The 20,766-nt window shown below is 41.4% G+C and overlaps 1 protein-coding gene across 1 annotated transcript in view; it reads left to right on the forward strand.

Annotated features, from left to right (window-relative positions):
• Window positions 1-254: 254 nt before the first annotated feature.
• The window catches only part of LOC142152000 (hydroxylysine kinase-like), a 38,810-nt gene continuing 18,298 nt past the window's right edge, over window positions 255-20,766 (forward strand). Inside the window, exons 1-2 of the mRNA XM_075208176.1 lie at window positions 255-597; window positions 14,537-14,679. Of these exons, the coding sequence (XP_075064277.1) occupies window positions 255-597; window positions 14,537-14,679 (486 nt within the window). The remainder of the gene's footprint in view (window positions 598-14,536; window positions 14,680-20,766) is intronic.

Raw genomic sequence — 20,766 nt, forward strand, 5'->3', positions numbered from 1 at the left:
TTAAATGTATGAAACTCCGGATTCTTCATCTCCGGCGTGTTCAGCCTCTTCAGCGCTTAAATTTTATAGCGGCGCTGCATTGTAAAGGGAAGTTTCCCTTTACAATGCAGCGCCGCTTTAAATTTAAGCGCTGAAGAGGCTGAACACGCCGGAGATGAAGAATCCGGAGATTCATACATTTACCCCCAGGTTGCCTGTCACTGTTCTAATGTATAATAAAACATATTCATTTTTCTTTACTGGACTACTAGAGAATGACTTCTGAAAATGAGGCTGGAAAACCATGCATTGCCAGTAAGCCAGCACTTAGTGAAGCACAGGCCATTAAGCTTGTGAAGATGGTGTTTGGCTTAGAAGTAACTGCTGTGAAGTCTCTGCCAAGTTATGATGATCAGAATTTTTATATCCAGGCTTGGAATAAAGGGACCACTGCACAAATGGAGTATGTTCTAAAGATCATGAATGGCGAAGACAGTAAGAATATGGAGCTAAATGAAGTGCAAACATATGTCATGAAGTTCTTGTACGATGAAGGACTTCCTATACCTAATCCAGTATTCACAAAATCTGGTAAAATCATGTCTATAGAGGCTATAGGTAAGATATCATATAAACATCATTCATCTGTAAATAGTGAGTGTTCATATAAAATAATATTTTCGTTTTATGTAGTATTATAGTGCTGTTTAACTTCTTGGGTGTGGAGAGCCATACTTTTACTTAGCCACTAGAAAGAAATAAAATAGAAAATGTAAATATTGACTAATACTTGTGTTCAGATCTTCATTTCCACACATACCTTAATCAAGCAAGAATCACACACAGGAAACTTACCATTTTTCACATCAAGTATTGTCGTACACCAGTATGGCCATCCAATCTGTGTACAGCCATCCACTTGGTACACCTAATATTTAAACAGCACAAATAGCTTAGACAAATGATTAGATCCAGGGCCTTTCAAGTTTGCAGGATGCCCCAGATTGTGCGATACTAATTTGCTCTGTTGAACCCAAAAAAAAAAGGTTCATAAAATTTGCTTGGTATAACTATTCCTCCATATCTGTTCAACCAACCTGCAAATCTCTCTGACCCTATCACTCTACTACTAAGGGGCGGGCTGGGCCAGAGGGCAGGGGGGCATATGCAGAAGACAGACAGTCTCTATTGCTTGGTTGCTGGCTCGTCCTCTGGGACCAGCCACCTACTATCATTGGCCACGGATCCTTCCGATCCTTATACCCTCCCTCACCTCTCTATCCCTCCCTCTCTCTCCCTCCCTCCCTCTCCTTCCCTCTCCTCTCTCTTTTAGAGCCCCTGTGTCACATGGGACGCGCACGACGTGACAGGTGCCGTTCCATGTGTGAGGAGCAGCATGCGGATGAATAAGGTAAGTGATGGGCAGCATTTCAGTAAAATGTGTGTGTGATGGGCAGCATGTCAGTAAAATGTGTGTGTGTGTGATGGGCAGCATGTCAGTAAAATGTGTGTGTGTGTGATGGGCAGCATGTCAGTAAAATGTGTGTGTGTGTGTGATGGGCAGCATGCCAGTAAAATGTGTGTGTGTGTGATGGGCAGCATGTTAGTATAATGTGTGTGTGTGATGGGCAGCATGTTAGTATAATGTGTGTGTGTGATGGGCAGCATGTTAGTATAATGTGTGTGTGTGATGGGCAGCATGTCGGTATAATGTGTGTGTGTGATGGGCAGCATGTCGGTATAATGTGTGTGTGTGTGTGATGGGCAGCATGTCAGTAAAATGTGTGTGTGTGATGGGCAGCATGTCAGTTTAATGTGTGTGTGTGATGGGCAACATGTCAGTAAAATGTGTGTGTGTGTGTAATGGGCAGCATGTCAGTATAATGTGTGTGTGTGTGTGATGGGTAGCATGTCAGTAAAATGTGTGTGTGTGATGGGCAGAATGTCAGTAAAATGTGTGTGTGTGATGGGCAGCATGTCAGTAAAATGTGTGTGTGTGATGGGCAGCATGTCAGTATAATGTGTGTGCGTGATGGCCAACATGTCAATATAATGTGTGTGTGTGTGTGTGATGGGCAACATGTCAATATAATGTGTGTGTGTGTGTGTGATGGGCAACATGTCAGTATAATGTGTGTGTGTGTGTGTGTGTGTGTGTGTGTGTGATGGGCAGCATGTCAGTATAATGTGTGTGTGTGTGTGATGGGCAGCATGCCAGTATAATGTGTGAGGGAAGGGGGCGTCTTAATTTAGTGTGGGAGTAGGCTATTTAATGGAGGAGGTGGCTAGTTATTTAATGGGTTCCATTTTGTTTTTGTTGGGCAATTTAATTTATTGCTGGGTCTTTTTGGAGGGAGGGAAATAGGTTTATATATTAAGGGGCATATTCAATTGTTGGCGGGTTCCGCCGTGGAAAAACTAATACCGTCCTCTTCTGCCTCCCCTCTCTGCCTTGCCCTTCACTGGCTCCCCTTCCGCTATCGAATTCTTTTCAAACTTCTTACCCTCACCTACAAGGCCCTCTCCCAGTCTACTGCCCCTTATATCTCCAATCTCCTCTCCATCCACACTCCCGCCCGTTCCCTGCACTCGGCCAATGACCGTCGCCTCTCCTCCACTCTAATAACCTCATCCCAGTCCAGAATTCAAGACTTCTCCCGAGCTGCCCCCTTGCACTGGAATGACCTCCCTTACTCCATCCGTCTATCCCCTAACTTGTGCTCCTTCAAACGGGCACTCAAAACTCATCTCTTCCTCAAGGCTTACCAGCCCTCCACTTAACCCTCTTTCCATGCTCGCTCTCATCTCCTGGATCCTCCTTTGAAAAGGGTGCACTTGCTCCCCTCCTCTGACTCCCTCTGTGCCGATTGTCTGTTGCCCTCTCTTTAGGATGTAAGCTCTAATGAGGAGGGCCCTTCTCCCTCCTGTCTCTCTACCTTCTCTTCTGCTCCAACCTCAATATTCTTGATTTTTCTGGAGCATCTGAAGTCTCGGTATTACTCGTTTATTGTTCTGTACTGTTATTCCATGTACTGTCCATTGTTTGTACAGTGTTTGGCGCTGCGGAAACCTTGTGGCGCCTTATAAATAAATAATAATAATAATAATAATAATAATACCGTTGATACGGTAATCTCTAGGAGCTGGGAGCTGAAATCTAGCGAGTAAATTACCATATTAATGGTTTTTCCGCGCACGGTTACCGTAATAACGGTAATCATGCGGACCATGGGATTTTCGCCAATCCCGCCGAGAATTGAATATGCCCCTAAATGTGTTTGCTATCTAATGTCAGAGTTGGTTGGAGGGAAAGAGATCTATTTAGCAAATGTGAATATTATTATTTTAATGTTGTGGCTGGAAGGAGGCCTAATTATAAAACGTGGGTGCTATTGATTTAACACCAGGACCCAACTAGTCTTTCCCGACACCACCTCTGCACTAATTGCTCACACCACTATATGGGCAAAGGGGCTATAGCTTTAAAATGTTGCCCTTTCAGTCTGTTCAAGCTTAAATTGCTACATTTTATAAATTTTCAAGTTTATTTTAATTTTAATGTCGCCATTACTGTGTTTGAATTTGATTAAAAACTTTGGAAACTATACAGTTTAGCGTTTGAAATTTGTTTGAACTGGCTTGAAAATGATCAAACCTTTTCACCTTGCTCAAATGTAGCTTACATTTTTTCAGCCTAGAGTTCGACAATTTTTGAACTTTAGAATCCCTTTGAAGTATCTCTAGTGTAATACATCTTGCTCCCCAACAGTCAGTACACTGAGACAGCGAATTTTAATTTTCACTTTTTACCCTAGCATGCTCAAATGGAAACTTATATACAAATACTCTGTAAATGGCCAGTGTGTATACTGAAATGTTGTACACATTGCACTTTAGTTCATATTATTAAGCTATAGATACATACAAAAATGAAGATGCAAAAATATAGAAGGAAATGTAGCTTGCACAATAAGCACCGCAGTAATATGGATATATTATGATGGTCATAATTGTTTATTGAGTAAAAAATGACTATACTAGTGCATAATATATTGCTAAATAGTGACAACAACCAATTTGGACATTTCTATGTCCGAGTGTGATCTGTTACTCTGTAGTAATACAGTATTTGTGAAGTAGAACTTTTACACTCTTGACACTTTATTAAACTAATAATAAAAGGACTGTGCATACAATTTTAAACACATGAGGCTAGCATAGATAGTAGAGTTGCTCACTAACCCCCGTGTTTTGGCTTTGGTTTTGGATTTGGATCTGGATTACTGTCATGTTTTGGTTTTGGTTTTGGTTGGTTTTGTTTTGCAATTTTCATTAAAAATCAATGTTTTTGGGCATAAAATAACCTAATTTAGTGCTCCACCTGTTTCTTGGAATAGTAAGGTAATTCTTAAGCTAATAAATTAGAAAGAAAACCGTTTAATCCCTGGTAGGCCGTCCTTAATTCTGCACACAAACCTGATTGTCTTCCTCTCCATCTTAGCCTATTGGCAATGCAGCCATCGTCTTTGGGTGTATGTTACACCCTACACTTATAGTTAAATATATAAAGAAATGGACAAAGGCAGTTTGGTTTCTGGCTCTTTAGGCCCCCCTCCACTTGTTGTAAATACAAAAAATTCAGCCGTTATAGACTGTACAATATAAATTGAAATGGACAAAGGCAGTTTGGTTTCTGTCTCTATAGCCCCCCCCCCCCCTCCACTTGTAGTTAAATAGAAAAAAAGCAGCCTGCATAGACTGAACAATATAAAAAATAAATGGACCAAGGTAGTTTGGTGACTGTCTATGACCCCCCACCCCCGCCCTCCACTTGTAGTTGAATAGAAAAGAAGCAGCCTGCGTAGACTGTAGAATTAGAATATAAATAGAAATTGAGAAAGGCAATTTGGTATCTGTCTGCATCATAATCATCAACATCATCATTAGTGCCCTCGTCGCCTACACAAATCTCCCCCTCATCTTCTTCTAATTCCAAAGTGGCATCCTCAATTGGTGTATCACCAGCTACACTCGGGCTGTTCAGGCACACATCAGCAGAACTGCTGAAAGGACCCTTCTTTATGGGTACACTGTCACTTACAGAATGCTCACGACTAGACATACCACTGGTGGATGGACTCTCCACAGGAATTGGTGTCATTTCTGATTCAGAGCATAGATTATCCTCTAATGCCTTACTGTTTTCCTGCAGCTCGGCTTTCTAGCATAACAGTAGTTGTGCACCACTTTTAGACTCCAAATTACTTGGTCTCGCTTGGTCATGAGTGACCATACAAGAAGAAGGCTCAGTAACATTTTTTGATCTGCCACTAATAGAGAAAGGGGAAGGCCTCATTCTTTCTTTGCCACTGTGTGTGTAGAATGGCATGTTGGCAATTTTTTTTTATCGGCACTTAACTTTTCCTCAGTTACACTTCTCTTTCCCTTCAACACTGTAAAAATTTTTGGGGTGTGTGTGTTTTTTTCCCCTGATTTAAAAAGACTATGTACTTTTATATTGCCTTTCCCAGATGACATACTGGGAACACTACCATCAGGACTGGTGACAGAACCTGGCTGCTAATTCTGCACATATGTGGACTGCTTTGAATCCATTTTAATGAGCCCAAAGCACTTGTAGTGCCAAAAATTGTATTAGATAGTTACTGGTAACAAATATGTCTTTTTTTGACTGCCAGAAAAATTATTGTAAAACACTGGGGAATATTGGACACCCCAAATCACTTGTAGTGCAAAATATTGTCTTATATAGATACTGCTGACAAATATAACTTTTGACAGCCAGAAAAATTAGTCTAAAACACTGGGAATATGGGAGACTCCAAAGCACTTGTAGTGCAAACAAATTGAAAAATAAGCCTCCTCTATCCTCCTGTCTTGCTGCTCTAACAATTGCAAATAGAATTTGATTTAATAATAGAATTGAATAGATTCGAAATGAAAGAATAATAGAAACAATAAGGTGTACAATTATTGCTCTGTCCCTGCGCTAATACAGCCTCTGACCTAACCCTGCTCTCTCCCTCTGTCAAATGGCGATGGATTGCTGTGGAGGCGGGTATTTATGCTTTTCAAATCTCGTGAGAACCAAGCTCAGAAATACGAATACTTCACAATGACGTTTTGCCTCGATTTCCATTCCGAATGGGCGGGAGAGTACCGAGCCTGCTCGGCTGGCTCGGTACTCGGATAGGCAAAATTCGGATGGATTCGGATCTCGGGGAACCGAGCCCGACCATCTCTAATAGATAGTGACAGTGGCTCTATTCATGTGCTAGTTCTAGTAAAAGTTTCTTTTTATCTTTAGCTTGCCTTTAGCAACCATTACATTTGGCTTCATTAAAAACACATATATGCATATCTCCTAACATTTCAAATGTGGATAGAAGTAAATATAATAATATCTTAAAGTATTATGAAACCATACCTTCTTTCATTTGGCACTGCAGAGACAGAGTATTCCGTCTTCTTCTCTTCCCTTCTGAACACGTGGGATAGCACACATATCATGTGGTGCACACCGTATTGTGTTGAGGTGAGCAGAAGAGAGAAGAGGAAAGCAGGGGCAAATCGGATCATTCTGATCTGCAGCTGCAAACATTAGTACAGCTGGTCCCTCCCCAAGGTCAATATATTATTTTTAGATCTCTGATCTGTCATAGAGTAGGGACCTGTTGCAAGCTGCCACTCTAATCACTCTGAATCTACCTTCCTGGCAGTTGCAGCTGGGATGCTGTTCTTCTGACTTGCACTGTATGCCTGGGTTAGTTGCCTAGCACCCGGGACTCTTCTTCCAAATACTTGTGGGGTCAGCTGTGTTACATCAGCATGTCGCTGCAGAGGGGTTTACCTCTGTACAGCCCTTAGAATTGACCAACAGTACATTAAATAGCAGGGAGGGCTTAGCCTCCCTGCTGGTTCTAATGTTCTTGCCCTGCAATTTTGTGAAGCCTGCTGTGTTGCTGTATCCAGTACCTTCTAATTGACTACCTGATGCCTTGCCCTGCTTGTTCCTGGCTTGACTTTGCCATTTCTGTTTGCTGTCTGCTCTTGAACATTTGCTTCAAAACTGATTATACTCTGTATACTGCCTGGTGTACTATTGCTACCATCAGTTACTACCAGTCTCTATACCTCCTGGCTGCCTGACACCAAAGATACATCTTTAATATGCTGAGCTTAAGTTCTCGGGGCATCTGAGTACCTGAGAGAATATCGCTGTCTAAGGGAAAGGTGACTGCTATAGGTGAAAACCTCTCTCTCATAACTAAAGATTTGTCTAGGCACCAGTGGGAGCTGTTACAGGAGCCTCCTGAGATTTTAACAGCTAAGAGCTTGCGGGATGAGATTTTGGCATACGATTTAATGACTAGGAGCTTGTCTGCCTTATCACCTTTCTCATAGTAAGCCTGTCTTAGCCATTTCAGCTTATTGGCTGCTTATTGAGAAAGAAGAAGGTTAAGTTAATTTCTTGTTCTTAATATTCTGAAGGGTGGACAGACCAGGGGAGAGTTTAAGTTATGCCCCATCATATGTAAAGCCGTAGTTAATTGTATTGTTTTAGCCAATCTATAATTTTTGTTCTGGAAGACATGGAAATCAGAAGGCCTCTTAGCACAGCTTTGTGGGCATCCCAGAGTAGTATTAGGGATATTTAAGGACTGTTGCTAATTTCAAGGTAAATTAAAATAATTGTATGGTGTTTTGTGATGAGGGTAGAAACATGGAGGAGAGGGTCATTAATCTTCCAGGTGGACCTAGTGGATTTAAGAGCCAGGTTGCAAAGATCAGCAGCAATAGGTCCAGTATCTGACAAGGTCATGGGGAATATATGGGTGTTACATAATTTTAATGTGAGCTTGTGGCTCAGCAGGATCATGCTTTATGGGGCGGAGAAAAGGAATAATAGTGTCTAGATAAGGAGTCCTTGACTCTCTAGGTGTCAAACAGATGATGCAATTTTAAAAATTACTGCAAAGCTTTGGAATTTTGTGTCTCCTAGGGGAACTAACCTGAAAGAAAGTATATAAATATTGGGGATTTTGGAGTTTCCTGGATTCCCTCAGGATAATCTTCTTAGATGTAAAGTAATGAAAACGTAGCATGACATCTCAACAAAGGGACTGATTTGGGGATCGCAGCTAAGGTGCTCTGTGAGCCATATGGAGTAGGAAGTGTTCCTCCAGGATTTCTGGAGATAATTGGGCAAAGAGCTTTTATATGTAAGGGTCCAAGTGGATTGGTTCCACAGCCTCAGGAACGCTTTTGATACGTAGGATGTTTATCCATGTCCTCCTGATGTTCCAGGATGACCTGTAGTTCTAATTCTGACCTCTTCTGCAGTGGTCTCATAGGTGAATGTGCCTTCCACTCTTCCCCCAACATGGTCAGTAAGATTTTCAAGTGCTTTTACGTCTGTTTTATAAGTATGGAGGGCATCTTGCACTACTGCATGGATAGATTCACGAAACAATTACATTTCTGATATTAGTGAAAGGTTGTTTCTCCTGGTAAATGAAAGTGTTACGACTCTGCCTATACTTTGTATGTGGCAGCAGTACCTCAAATCTACCAGAGGTGCTGCTGTTCTGCTCCTGAACCTTACATCTTGCCTGTAGGAGTTAATCTCCTTACCTGATTAGAACTGCACCTGTCTCACAGTTTTGAATACATGCCTCAATCTGTCCTCTGTGCAGTTCATCTTTAATCCCTGGCTGCTGCTTGTTCCAGTGATTGCTCTATTGCTGTTTGATCTCCCCCTTGTGACCTCGGCCTGATTACCGGTTTATGCTTGTTTGCTTGTGACCCTGAACTCTTTCTGAACTCTTGTTGCCCAGACCTCTGCCTGGTCACCGGACTCAGCTACTCTGTTTGCTTCCCTGGACAGACTCATGTGTCCTGGCAATAGGGTAACTCAATATACTTCTTCCTGCATTTTACCTGTATTTGTCATTGCTTGGAACCCGTTGCTATGTGGGCTTTCCTGCCATTCATCACACCTGTTCATATTTGTGTATTGGAGTTATACCTGTTTATGCTGCTACCTGAAAATCTGCATGCTCCATGAAATTAATTCTTGTTCGCATATGTTGCCTAAATAAAGATACTTGATTTCTATACTTCTGTTGCCACTTCCTGAATTTGCTAGGAATCATAAAAGAAAGTTTAGTCTTCTTCATCTGAATCTGTATCCTCAGGGCATTGAGGTGAAGCAGGCCTTGTTGGGCAAGGTTCTGAGAGAGACTACTACTGCAAAAAAGTAAAGGAGACTTTTAATATGTAATTTTTTTCCCTTTCGTTGTTTATGTCAGAAAAAAAAGTATTAGAGCAGCCTGTACAAATTTTGAAGAGTGTATAATATTGTTTATGACACGGCAGGTAGAAAAGAAGGGACCCACTTATTTTTAAAAGATTAAACTGAATAGGTGTAGTTAGATAACCGTCCACTCCTACAAAGTTTGCCATTCTGGTTAGGGCATGTATCAAGACACCCTTAGCTCTTGGAGCTTGATAAGTAAGGTTAATTGGAAAGTTAGGGGACTGGGTAAAGCCTTATCAATATCAACTAAAGAAGGGTCTGCAGCACTCTAAGTAAAGACAAATATTTTGTAGTACACGCACTTCTCAAATGTTCAATAGGGACTTCAGTATGAATGGGTCCCTGGCCTCAGCAGAGGGATAATATATTAAAACTGGTATGTTTGTAGTTGAACTTCAAAAAGGGGTAGTGAAGTTCAGTATGTATATTGCAGGGGAAATAAGAATCTTCCTAATGTAGCTTAACATGGTAGCTATCACAATTTGCTCCCAACGCTATACCCTTTTTTTAAAAGGGTTAAGTGTTCCCAGCACACCAAAATGTGAAGAGGTCTTACTGAAGAATGCACTGCCTCTGGTCCTGTAAATGAAGCCCTCAACTAGCCACAAGTCAGGTACAGGAACTTGATGTGTCCATTACTTTGCACAAAGCTGTGGAGCTGTCCGAGGCTTGGACAGGTATCGAGGCTCCCCTGTTGTCTATCAGCATACATTTAAAGGAAAAGGCCATGGAGTTGAAGAGCGATGCAGCTGCAAGAACGCAAGCTGTATCTTCACTCCCATGAGAGGTATGCGCTGGGTCTCCACTTGCAATTGTCAAAGCACCAGTCGAACCATTGGTGAGGGCTTTGATTAATGTGTCGTTGGTTAATTATATGTGCATAGTGAGGTCAAGGTCTCCGATGTCGAGTATCACCTCAGGGTTTTCCTCACCAACAGCTCCAGGAGAAGTCTAGGCACCTAAAGACGCAATGGCCCCACATTTCGAATTAGATCCTGCAGGACAGAATAGGAATTGTGACCAGGCAGAGGACTGGCAACTGTTTTTATATTATAAACATGGAGCCGGAAAATCATGCCTGGCATGTGTGGAAGGAATTAGGCCTCAAATAAATCTGTCACGGGGAGGTTAAAACTTCCTCTCAGCAGCAAAGCAAGCACTGGCACCTATGGAGGTATATTTAAGGGTATTATAGTCAAACTTATTGTCGCCTCTACTTTAAGGTTTTATTAGATAGGCCCAGGAGAACAGCGACTTAGCTCCTTTCCAGTCTCCGTCGAGGCCACACCACTTTCTGGGGATTTTGAATAAATCGCCAGTAGTTTAGGTGTTTTGAAATCACCACACATTGCCAGTAATTTAAGTTTTGACCTTCCAAACAACTAGATAATACTTCTGGCGTTGGGAATTGAAAATCGCCAGTGATGTGCGACAGTTTCAGAACCACCAAGAAAATGCAGCTTGATATATATTCTCCATTATTTTGTATGTAGGGCTGTGATTAGAATACAATATAAATGGAATATTCATCGGTTATTTGTATGGGGCGATAAGCATTGTTTACATGCAAGCAGCATCTACAGAGATGGGCAAAATTCAGCATTCAGGAGCTCTACTGTGACGCCATGCAATGGCTAGTGTAATAAGGCAGCATGTCTAGCCTTCAGTTTTCCTGGTAATAAGCACAGCATTTAGAATAAGATTAGAATTTAGAGTAAAATTCTCCTGGATAAACACATTGGAGTGAAGGAGAAACACTTCTACTCTGTCACACAAAAGCAATACAAGCTTTTTGATGTTGTACCATGCAGTTAGCTTATTTTTTACATCTGTCTGGTTTTTGGTTTAGTAGATGGTAGCAGCCCTACACACAAGGTACACAGTCTTTAGTGGGTGTGAAGAGGGAATTCCAGGAACATAATTCAGAAGATACACCCGATTAGGTCCCAGACCCTTGTCCTAACTTTTCTATTTTCATTAAACTGAGCGCCTGAAAGGAGGCTGCTATCATGGCATCTAATTGACGCCCGAGAATGCTGTGTATTTTGGGGCATGAAATTTAAACTTGCTCAAAATGTAACTGATCAGTTCTCCTCTGGAGCACTACAACAACCTGGGTGAGTGAGAGGTGAGGGTGGTTCAGTAAATGATGTGTAACACCACTTTCCCCAGCATGTCTTTGGGATGAAGTGTGTGTACTTTTACATTAACTGAATGTCAATCTTCAACTTAATATCTTCTGTGCAGTGCCTCCAGCTTTATCAGGATTCAGTAGTAAATTTGTTGGGTAATGTTGAGTGATTCTGCAACACCAGAGGGAGACAAAGGAACCCTCTGCCCACCTACTTACGGCCTCAGATACACAAGTGAAATCTCAATGCTCAAAACTGGTCTTTAGAAGCCACACAGGCACACTTATTTGTAGAGTCATGGGCCACTAAAGTTTTTTATTGTTATCAAAAATATACTGCACCATAGAAAAAGTTAATTTCGAGGTAGATATGTAACAATGAAAATACGTTTAACCTTGGGCAAGAATTAACAGAGCAATTCTAAGACACGAAAAAAATGTATTTGAATACTTTAAACACAATTTGTATGTTTCCCCACGTTCTATACTCTACCGCACTAAGAGAAATGTCTGACCCACTTATCTATAAATTGCTGCGTCTGCCAGACTCTATTAATTAAGTCTGGAGGCATGGGAAAGTTTGCTGCTGCTAGACCGCTGCTATTTGGCAGGTAGCTGCTGAAAGAATGTGTCTAACTAACTTACTCTGATGTCGGGATGCCGAGGGGGCTCTCAGAGGATGAAGAAAAAATGTTTGTCTCCAGGGGCATATCCACTTGAATAATTGCACTGTTTGGTATCTTTTCCTGGTAGAATAATGTTTTTCTCATGTGAGTCTATTAAATTGCACTCCTTCTCTATTCAAAATAGATGCAGAAACACATTCCCTCCTTTTTCGTATGATAACGCAGCTCACTGTTTCTCTTTCTGTAAACTGCATCACAAAGCACAATACTAATGCGTTCCACTGAAAAGGCTTTGTTTTCATGGTTTTACACACTCTTTCTCCTTAATATCTTAGTTCCAAAATTACTATCTCTCCCTGCACTATCATCATCAGCAGCTATTTATATAGCACCACTAAATCAGCAATGCTGTGCAGAGAACACACTCACATCAGTCCCTGCCCCAATAGAGCTTACAGTTTAAATTCCCTATCACATACACACAGACTAGAGTCAATTTGATAGCAGCCATTTAACCTACTAGTATATTTTTGAATTATGGGAGGAAACCCACGTAAACACTGGGAGAACATGCAAACTCCACACAGATAAGACCATGGTTGGGAATCAAACTCATGGCCCCCATGTTGTAAGGTAGAAGTGTTAACCACTAAACCACCATGCTATGCCCTGGAGAGTAAATAATAGTCCTGCAACAGGGTTTTACAAAAAAATCTTCAGGTCTCCCAACCAGTCCCCTGTCTCAAGTAATATAACAATCGGTTTCTACTTGTACCTTGTCCACCTTCCCACTCTGCACCTCCTCTGTGTGACTCTGAATGTCAGATCTCATCCCCAGGCATGCTTAGTGATATAGTTCTGTGACATCCAGGACCTGGTCAGTTGTGTATGCGTGGCCCATCTTGCACTCCAGAGCTAAAGATATTGCAAGGTTGAGGGGGATAAGAGAGAAGGATGAGAAGGGGGGTAAATGGTGAAGGTAATGCTGAAGGGACTGATGGAGGCTGAAGCGTTAATGGAGGATTAAAGAGGGTTAATGATGGAAGATGAGGGGATTAATGATTGGCTCAATATTTGCCTTAAAAAAAAAATTAATAATTTGGGCACACCTTAATGACCTGTGTTGTTTATTGATTTCAATGAAAACACTGTAAGCTCTCACGCACAGGGCCCTCTTTCCTTGTTTTCTCCTTCGACCATTGCACCCTCTGCCCAGATCTCTGCACCTCTAGGCCATTTTCTGAAGCCCATTCTCCTGGGCACAGGCCTACTTCATGCGGGTATTACTTATCACATCTGCTCAGTCACTGTCTGACCAGTAATGTGATCTGCAACACTATGCTCTATCTCTGTACTTTGTTATTTCATTATTGACTGATTTTAATATAATTATGTATAATATAATTATTTATTTTTCACTGCTGTCTGTATAATGTCTACTCTGTTCACCACCTATTTATAGGCCAGATAATTTGTACTGCTGATAAATAAAATATAATAATAATAAAAGTATAGCATTCAAACCAGAGGCATTAGCCTTTTAGTGTAAAAATGTTGCAATGTTTTTGAGGTAGTAGAAATTTATGTAGGAGACACTTAAATCATAAAAAGATCGCTTGATTTTTTTTTATTAACAGACTCAAAATCTTGTGTATGCACTCATGACAACATCTCCATAGAGTTTACAGAGTCAAGATCTTTTCAGCTGATGGTTATGACAGATAAAGATAACAGATCTGAAGGTGACTTAGTGGGTAGCACTTCTGTCGCACAGCACTGAGGTCACGAGTTCAATTCCAAACCATGGCCTTATCTGTATGGTGTTTGTATGTTCTCCCTGTGTTTGCGTGAGTTTCCTCCGGGTGCTCCGGTTTCCATCCAAAAACATACTAGTAGGTTAATTGGCTGCTATTAAATTGACCTTTATGTGTGTGTGTGTGTTATAGAATTAAGACTATAAGCTCCAATGGGGCAGGGACTGATGTGAGTGAGTTTTCTGTACAGCTCTGTGGAATTAGTGGCGCAACATAAATAAATTATGTTGATTAAACATGTAAAGTGTGTACACATGAATCAGCATGCTGATCGTGACTTTCAGTCGTTGGTAAAATCATTAATGATATTGCATAGGCAGAAATTTTCTGTAGTGTGTACCCAGCCTTATTGTACCCCACTATAGATATGAGGTCGACCAAAAAAGCTTAAGGGTACTTCTCAACTGTATTCCACACAGCTGACTCTGGGTAGTAGTGGACTCACAATCTGGTGCGTACAAGTACCCTTGCTGATAGAGGAGGTGTTCATTGATCCATCAGCATTTTCTCTGCATTTTGGTACCTAAAGAGAGGCAGCTGGCACAGAGCACAGTATCACAATATAAAAAAAACAGCAAACCATAATTGGTTTCTTAGATAGTCTATAAGTCCCAAAATGTTAATATAATTTTTACTTATTTTGTAGACTATGGAGCTGTTGTACAATATCACATGGTGAGACTTCTGACCTACCTTCCCGGTACACCCGCAGCTGAAATTGTACCAACATCTGAAATTTTATTTGACATTGGTAAAACGGCAGCAATTCTTGATGAAAAATTAACCAAGGTAAATTGTACTTGTAGAAAAACTAGCTCTGTGTGTATCTCAGTAGTTACTCACTTTTTAATGTCCTGGTAAACAATATTTGCCTGTAGAATCTGATGACTGTGTGGAGATTGTGTGCTGAAGTTCTTCTTAAAATACTTTAGTATTACCTCCTTATTTAATTTAAACTTACATTTTTCTCCTAAAATAGTGCTAGATCGAGCAATAATAATAGTTTTGATAACTCATGAGGGCAAGGGGACATCAAGACTTTGTTCATTTAATATCTCACATTTGTATGTTTTAATGTTTTATTACATTGGGATTTGTGCATATAAAAATGTTCATGTGCATATTAATTACCTGTAAAGTGCATATGACATATCATTGAAAGAACACACAAATGCTTGATATCCACCACCTCTGATGACATTTAAAATCATGTCTTTTGTGAACAGGAGAGAAGCTCTTGGCTCTCTGCCAACCAGGGAATGCCCTGAAAAAAAGCCCACTTAAGCATCTGGTCATAGTTGGATTTAAATCTTTATGTCCTGATTTCTGATATATTTTATACTAATTCACTTAATTTGCCTTTAAAGTATGTGATTTGGATTATTCAGGGTAGAATAGTGTAAAGTATGGGTGTAACATGGCAAAATAATCAAGCTGTAAAGTTCCTGAAGATCGTAGAGAGTGGGTATGGTCATGAGTGAGCAAAAGTTCTATAACATAACTGGGGATCAAATTCAAGAATTCAGCTACAGAGATAAAAACAAAGATAAATGTTGGTATATCTTGAAATGGAATAAGATTTATGATTCTACAGTATACTTAAGGTAGAACAAATAGAATTTGATGAAATTAGCTGTTTTCACAGTATTTTTATAGATTCTATTTAATGTTTAATGATAATCATAATTCATTTACTGTGTACAATCATTGTTTTAGTGAAGAGTTGGGAAAATTTGATTTCATTTTAACTAGGGATGTGCACCGGCGACTTTTGGTGTCTCCTGTTTTGTGTTTTGCATTCGGATTTTTTTTGAAAAAAGCATAAAAGTTCAAAAATCAAGTTTTTGGGCTTATTTTCATTCCTACGCTATTATTAACCTCAATAACATTAAATAACAATCATTTCCACTAATTTACAGTGTATTCTGAACACCTCACAATATTGTTATTAGTCCAAAACGTTGCAACGAGGTATCTTTCTGGACTGCGTAGTGGAGTGGTCCCCACAATATAATAAGAAAACCATCAACTGGTCTTAATTACACCAAAAATTGTACCTGGACTGCATAGAGGAGTGGTCACCACAATATAATAAGAAAACCATCAACTGGTCTGAATCGCACCAAAAAATGTACCTGGACTGCGTAGAGGAGTGGTCACCACAATATAATAAGAAAACCATCAACTGGTCTGAATCGCACCAAAAAATGTACCTGGACTGCGTAGAGGAGTGGTCACCACAATATAATAAGAAAACCATCAACTGGTCTTAATTACACCAAAAATTGTACCTGGACTGCGTAGAGAAGTGGTCACCACAATATAATAAGAAAACCATCAACTGGTCTGAATCGCACCAAAAAATGTACCTGGACTGCGTAGAGGAGTGGTCACCACAATATAATAAGAAAACCATCAACTGGTCTGAATCGCACCAAAAAATGTACCTGGACTGCGTAGAGGAGTGGTCACCACAATATAATAAGAAAACCATCAACTGGTCTGAATCGCACCAAAAAATGTACCTGGACTGCGTAGAGGAGTGGTCACCACAATATAATAAGAAAACCATCAACTGGTCTTAATTACACCAAAAATTGTACCTGGACTGCGTAGAGAAGTGGTCACCACAATATAATAAGAAAACCATCAACTGGTCTGAATCGCACCAAAAAATGTACCTGGACTGCGTAGAGGAGTGGTCACCACAATATAATAAGAAAACCATCAACTGGTCTTAATTACACCAAAAATTGTACCTGGACTGCGTAGAGGAGTGGTCACCACAATATAATTTAAAAACCCTGAACTGGTCTGAATCGCACCAAAAAATGTACCTGGACTGCGTAGAGGAGTGGTCACCACAATATAATAAGAAAACCATCAACTGGTCTGAATCGCACCAAAAAATTTATCTGGACTGCGTAGAGGAGTGGTCCCTACAATATAATTAAAAAACCCTTCACGGGTCTGAATTGCACCCAAAAATGTATCTGGACTGCGTAGAGGAGTGGTCCCTACAATATAATTAAAAAACCCTCCACGGGTCTGAATTCCAAAAAAAAAGTTTCTTGACTGCGTAGTGGGGTGGCCCCGGTACACAATTTTTTACCGGGGCCACAATATAATTAAAAAACCCTCCAGGGGTCTGAATTCCACCAAAAAAGTTTATGGACTGCATAGTTTAGTGTTCCCCACAATATTATTTAAAAATTTTGCAGCAACAGTCAACGTTGTTTAATATCTGATACACCTCTATCTGGACTGCATAGTGGAGTGGCCCCGGTACTAAATTTGGTACCGGGGCCACAATACCTCCTACAACTTCCAAGTGTAGTGTTTATAACATATCAACACTACACTAATTCTAGCACGTCAATACCTCTTGTTTTAAATAATGACAGGGCATTTTACTTTTGGTTTAATTTTTTGAATTTGTTGACATTTTGTTTTACTTTTTGAACATGGCAAATGACTGTTGAATGGTCACATAATGCCAAAAAAAGAGTAGCAAGATGGAATTGTCCTTGGGCCCTCCCACCCACCCTTATGTTGTTGAAATAGGACATGCACACTATAACAAACCAATCATTTCAGCGACAGGGCCTACCAAACAACTGTGGCTGAAATGATTGGTTTGTTTGGGCCCCCACACCAAAAAAACAATTCATCTCTCCCTGTACAAATTACAAACTAAACAGGCTCTACTGAGGAAAGATGTCGTCCTCATCCTCAACCTCTGATTCCTCTCCCCCTACAGTGTGTACTTCCTCCTCCTCACACATTATCAATTCGTCCCCGCTGGACTCCACAACCACAGGTCCCTCTGTACTATCTGGAGGGCAAAGCGTACGAAGGGCTACATCCACAGGAGCTACATGCTTGGTGTAATCGCAATGGTTTACCAGCTCCTCCCTCGCTTTCTCCAGCTGCTTCTGCAACAGCCTGATCAGGGGAATGACCTGACTCAAATTGGCAGTGTCGGAACTGACTTCTTGTGTGGCAAGTTCAAACGGCTGGAGAACCTTGCACAACACGGAAATCAGTCTCCACTGCGCTTGACTCAGGCGCATCCCCATTCCTTTGCCTATGTCGTAGGTGGCTGTGTAGGCCTGAATGGCCTTTTGCTGCTCCTCCATCCTCTGCAGCATATAGAGGGTGGAGTTCCAGCACATCACAACCTCTTGTTTGAGGTGATGCAGGGCAGGTTCATGGTTTTTTGATGTGCCTCTAGTCTGCGGTAGGCACTGGCTGAATGCCCAAAGTGTCCAGCAATTTTGCGCGCCACCGTAAGCATCTCCTGCACACCCCTGTCACTCTTGAGGTAATGCTGCACCACCAAATTACTAGCATTGTCTGACACCACAAATCCCCATGAGAGTCTAAGTGGGGTAAGCCACTGGGAGATAATTTTCCTCATTTTCTCTAATATGTTGTCAGCGTTGTGCCTCTTATTAAAGCCTGTAATACACAATGTTGCCTGCCTTTGCACGAGCAGCCATTTTGTAGATGCTGCTACTGATGCAGCTGTTGCTGTTGCTGCGGAAGGGGATGCATCTACCCAGTGGGCTATCACAGTCATATAGTCCTTCGTTTGCCCAGAACCACTTGTCCACATGTCCGTGGTTAAGTGGACGGTGGGTACAACCGCATTTTTTAGAGCACTGAGGACACTTGATAGTACTTCTCTGTACTATTTTGGTATCGCCTGCCTAGTGAAGTGGAATCTCGACGGGATTTGGTACCAGGGACACAATACCTCCATCAACCCTCTAAATCCCACTCCACTGATGGCGGACACCGGGCGCACGTCTAACACCAACATTGCAGTTACAGCCGCAGTTATATGCTTTGCAATAGGGTGACTACTATCGTATTTTGTGGTCATGGCAAACGACTGTTGGACGGTCAATTGTTTTGTGAAAGACTTAGCGGTCTTACGACTTCCCCTCTGGGAAGATGACCGACTAACAGCAGCAACAGCAGCAGTGGCAGTAGTAGGCGTACCGCTGCAGGATTCCTCGGATGAATCCCGTATTGAAGAGGACTCAGTCTGGCTGCTGACTTGAGCTGCAGGACTGAATCTGATGGAGATCGTGGAGGAAGTTGACGAGGAGGGTGTTGCTGGTGTGTATCCAACTGGACCACGGGATTTAGGTGTCCCTGTACTGATGACGGTCCTAGCCCCAGTTCCTCAACTAACCACTGAACTATGAAGGTTATTCAGGTGATGTATAAGGGAGGATGTCCCTAGGTGGGCAAGATCCTTACCCCTGCTTATTTGAGCTTTACATAAGCTACATATGGCCATACATTGGTTGTCCGGATTTGGATATAAATAACTCCAGACCGAAGAGGTGCATTTTTGGGTCTTCTGACCAGGCATGACGATGGGCTTTTTCATCCCATGGACATCAGCTGTTTCCCCCCCTGGTGCCTCATTTTCAATAACCACATCACCATCCTCATCATCAAGTTCCTCCACAGCGCCAGCTACATCATCAATAGCCTCCTCCTGAGCCACCTCTTCCCGTGCAGTGATGGGAAGGTCAGGCTTGACAACCACCAACACCCTTGGACTCGCCTTGGGGATTTGTGATAATTTCTCTTTAGAAGGCAGAGTTGTTTGCTGTTTTGTTGCTGACAGCATAACTCTCTTCAATTTTTTGTAGGGGGGTGAGGAGGAGGAGGGCTAAGATCCTTGGGTGAAGCTGAACCACTAGTCATGAACACGGGCCAGGGCCTAAGCCGTTACTTGCCACTCCGTGTCGTAAATGGCATATTGGCAACTTTACGTTTCTCCGCAGATGATTTTAAGTTTCTCTTTTTGCTACTTTTACTTAACTTGGGCTTTTTGAATTTTACATGCCCTGTACTAGGAGATTTGGCATCGGGCTTGGAAGATGACGTTGATGGCATTTCATCGTCTATGTCATGACTAGTGGCAGCAGCTTCAGCATTAGGAGGAAGTGGGTCTTGATCTTTCCCTACTTTATCCTCCAAATTTTTGGTCTCCATTATATGTAGCACAAGATACTGCAGAATGTGTGAACTTGGTAATATTGCAGTACCAATGGACTTATACTGCTGGATTGGTTTTGCAAATTTGGTTATAATTACTTTTTTTTTTTATTATTTTTTTTTATCTTGTTTTATAAGTTTTTTTTAATTTTTTAAACACTTGGGAATAATGGGGAAATAACTATGCCCTTAGAAGCACAGAGCACAGGACACAGCACCACTGGACTGAACAGGACACAGCACAGGACCCAGCAGCACCACTAAACTCAGAAGGACAGAGCACAGGACACAGCACCACTGGACTGATACTGCAGAATGTGTGAACTTTGTAATATTGCAGTACCACTGGACTATTACTGCTGAATGTGCGAACTTGGTAATATTGCAGTACCAATGGGCTTATACTGCAGGATTGGTTTTGCAAATTTTGTTGTAATTAAAAAAATTTTTCATTATTTTTTTGTATTTTTTTTTATAACTTTTTTAAAAAAATTTAAACACTTGGGAATAATGGGGAAATACCTATGCCCTTAGAAGCACATAGCACAGGACACAGCACCACTGGACTGATACTGCAGTACACAGCACAGCACAGCACAGAACTGAACTACACAGCATGAGATTTACCAGGACAGAGGACCACCTAACACACCCTCCCTCTACCCTGATCAAAGTCCGAGTGAAGATGGCGGCGACTAGCGGGTAATTTATAGGATCCGAGTATCGCGAGATCCGACAGCGGGATTATGACTCTGAGCCTCGGTTTCAGGTTTTCATTTGGCGCCAATACCCGGATCTGTCTCGGATCCGACTCGGATCGGAAATGTTTGGGTGGGCTCGGATTCACGAAATCCG

This window comes from Mixophyes fleayi, chromosome 4, assembly GCF_038048845.1.
Source record: "Mixophyes fleayi isolate aMixFle1 chromosome 4, aMixFle1.hap1, whole genome shotgun sequence".
In the NCBI taxonomy this organism is placed as follows: domain Eukaryota; kingdom Metazoa; phylum Chordata; class Amphibia; order Anura; family Limnodynastidae; genus Mixophyes; species Mixophyes fleayi.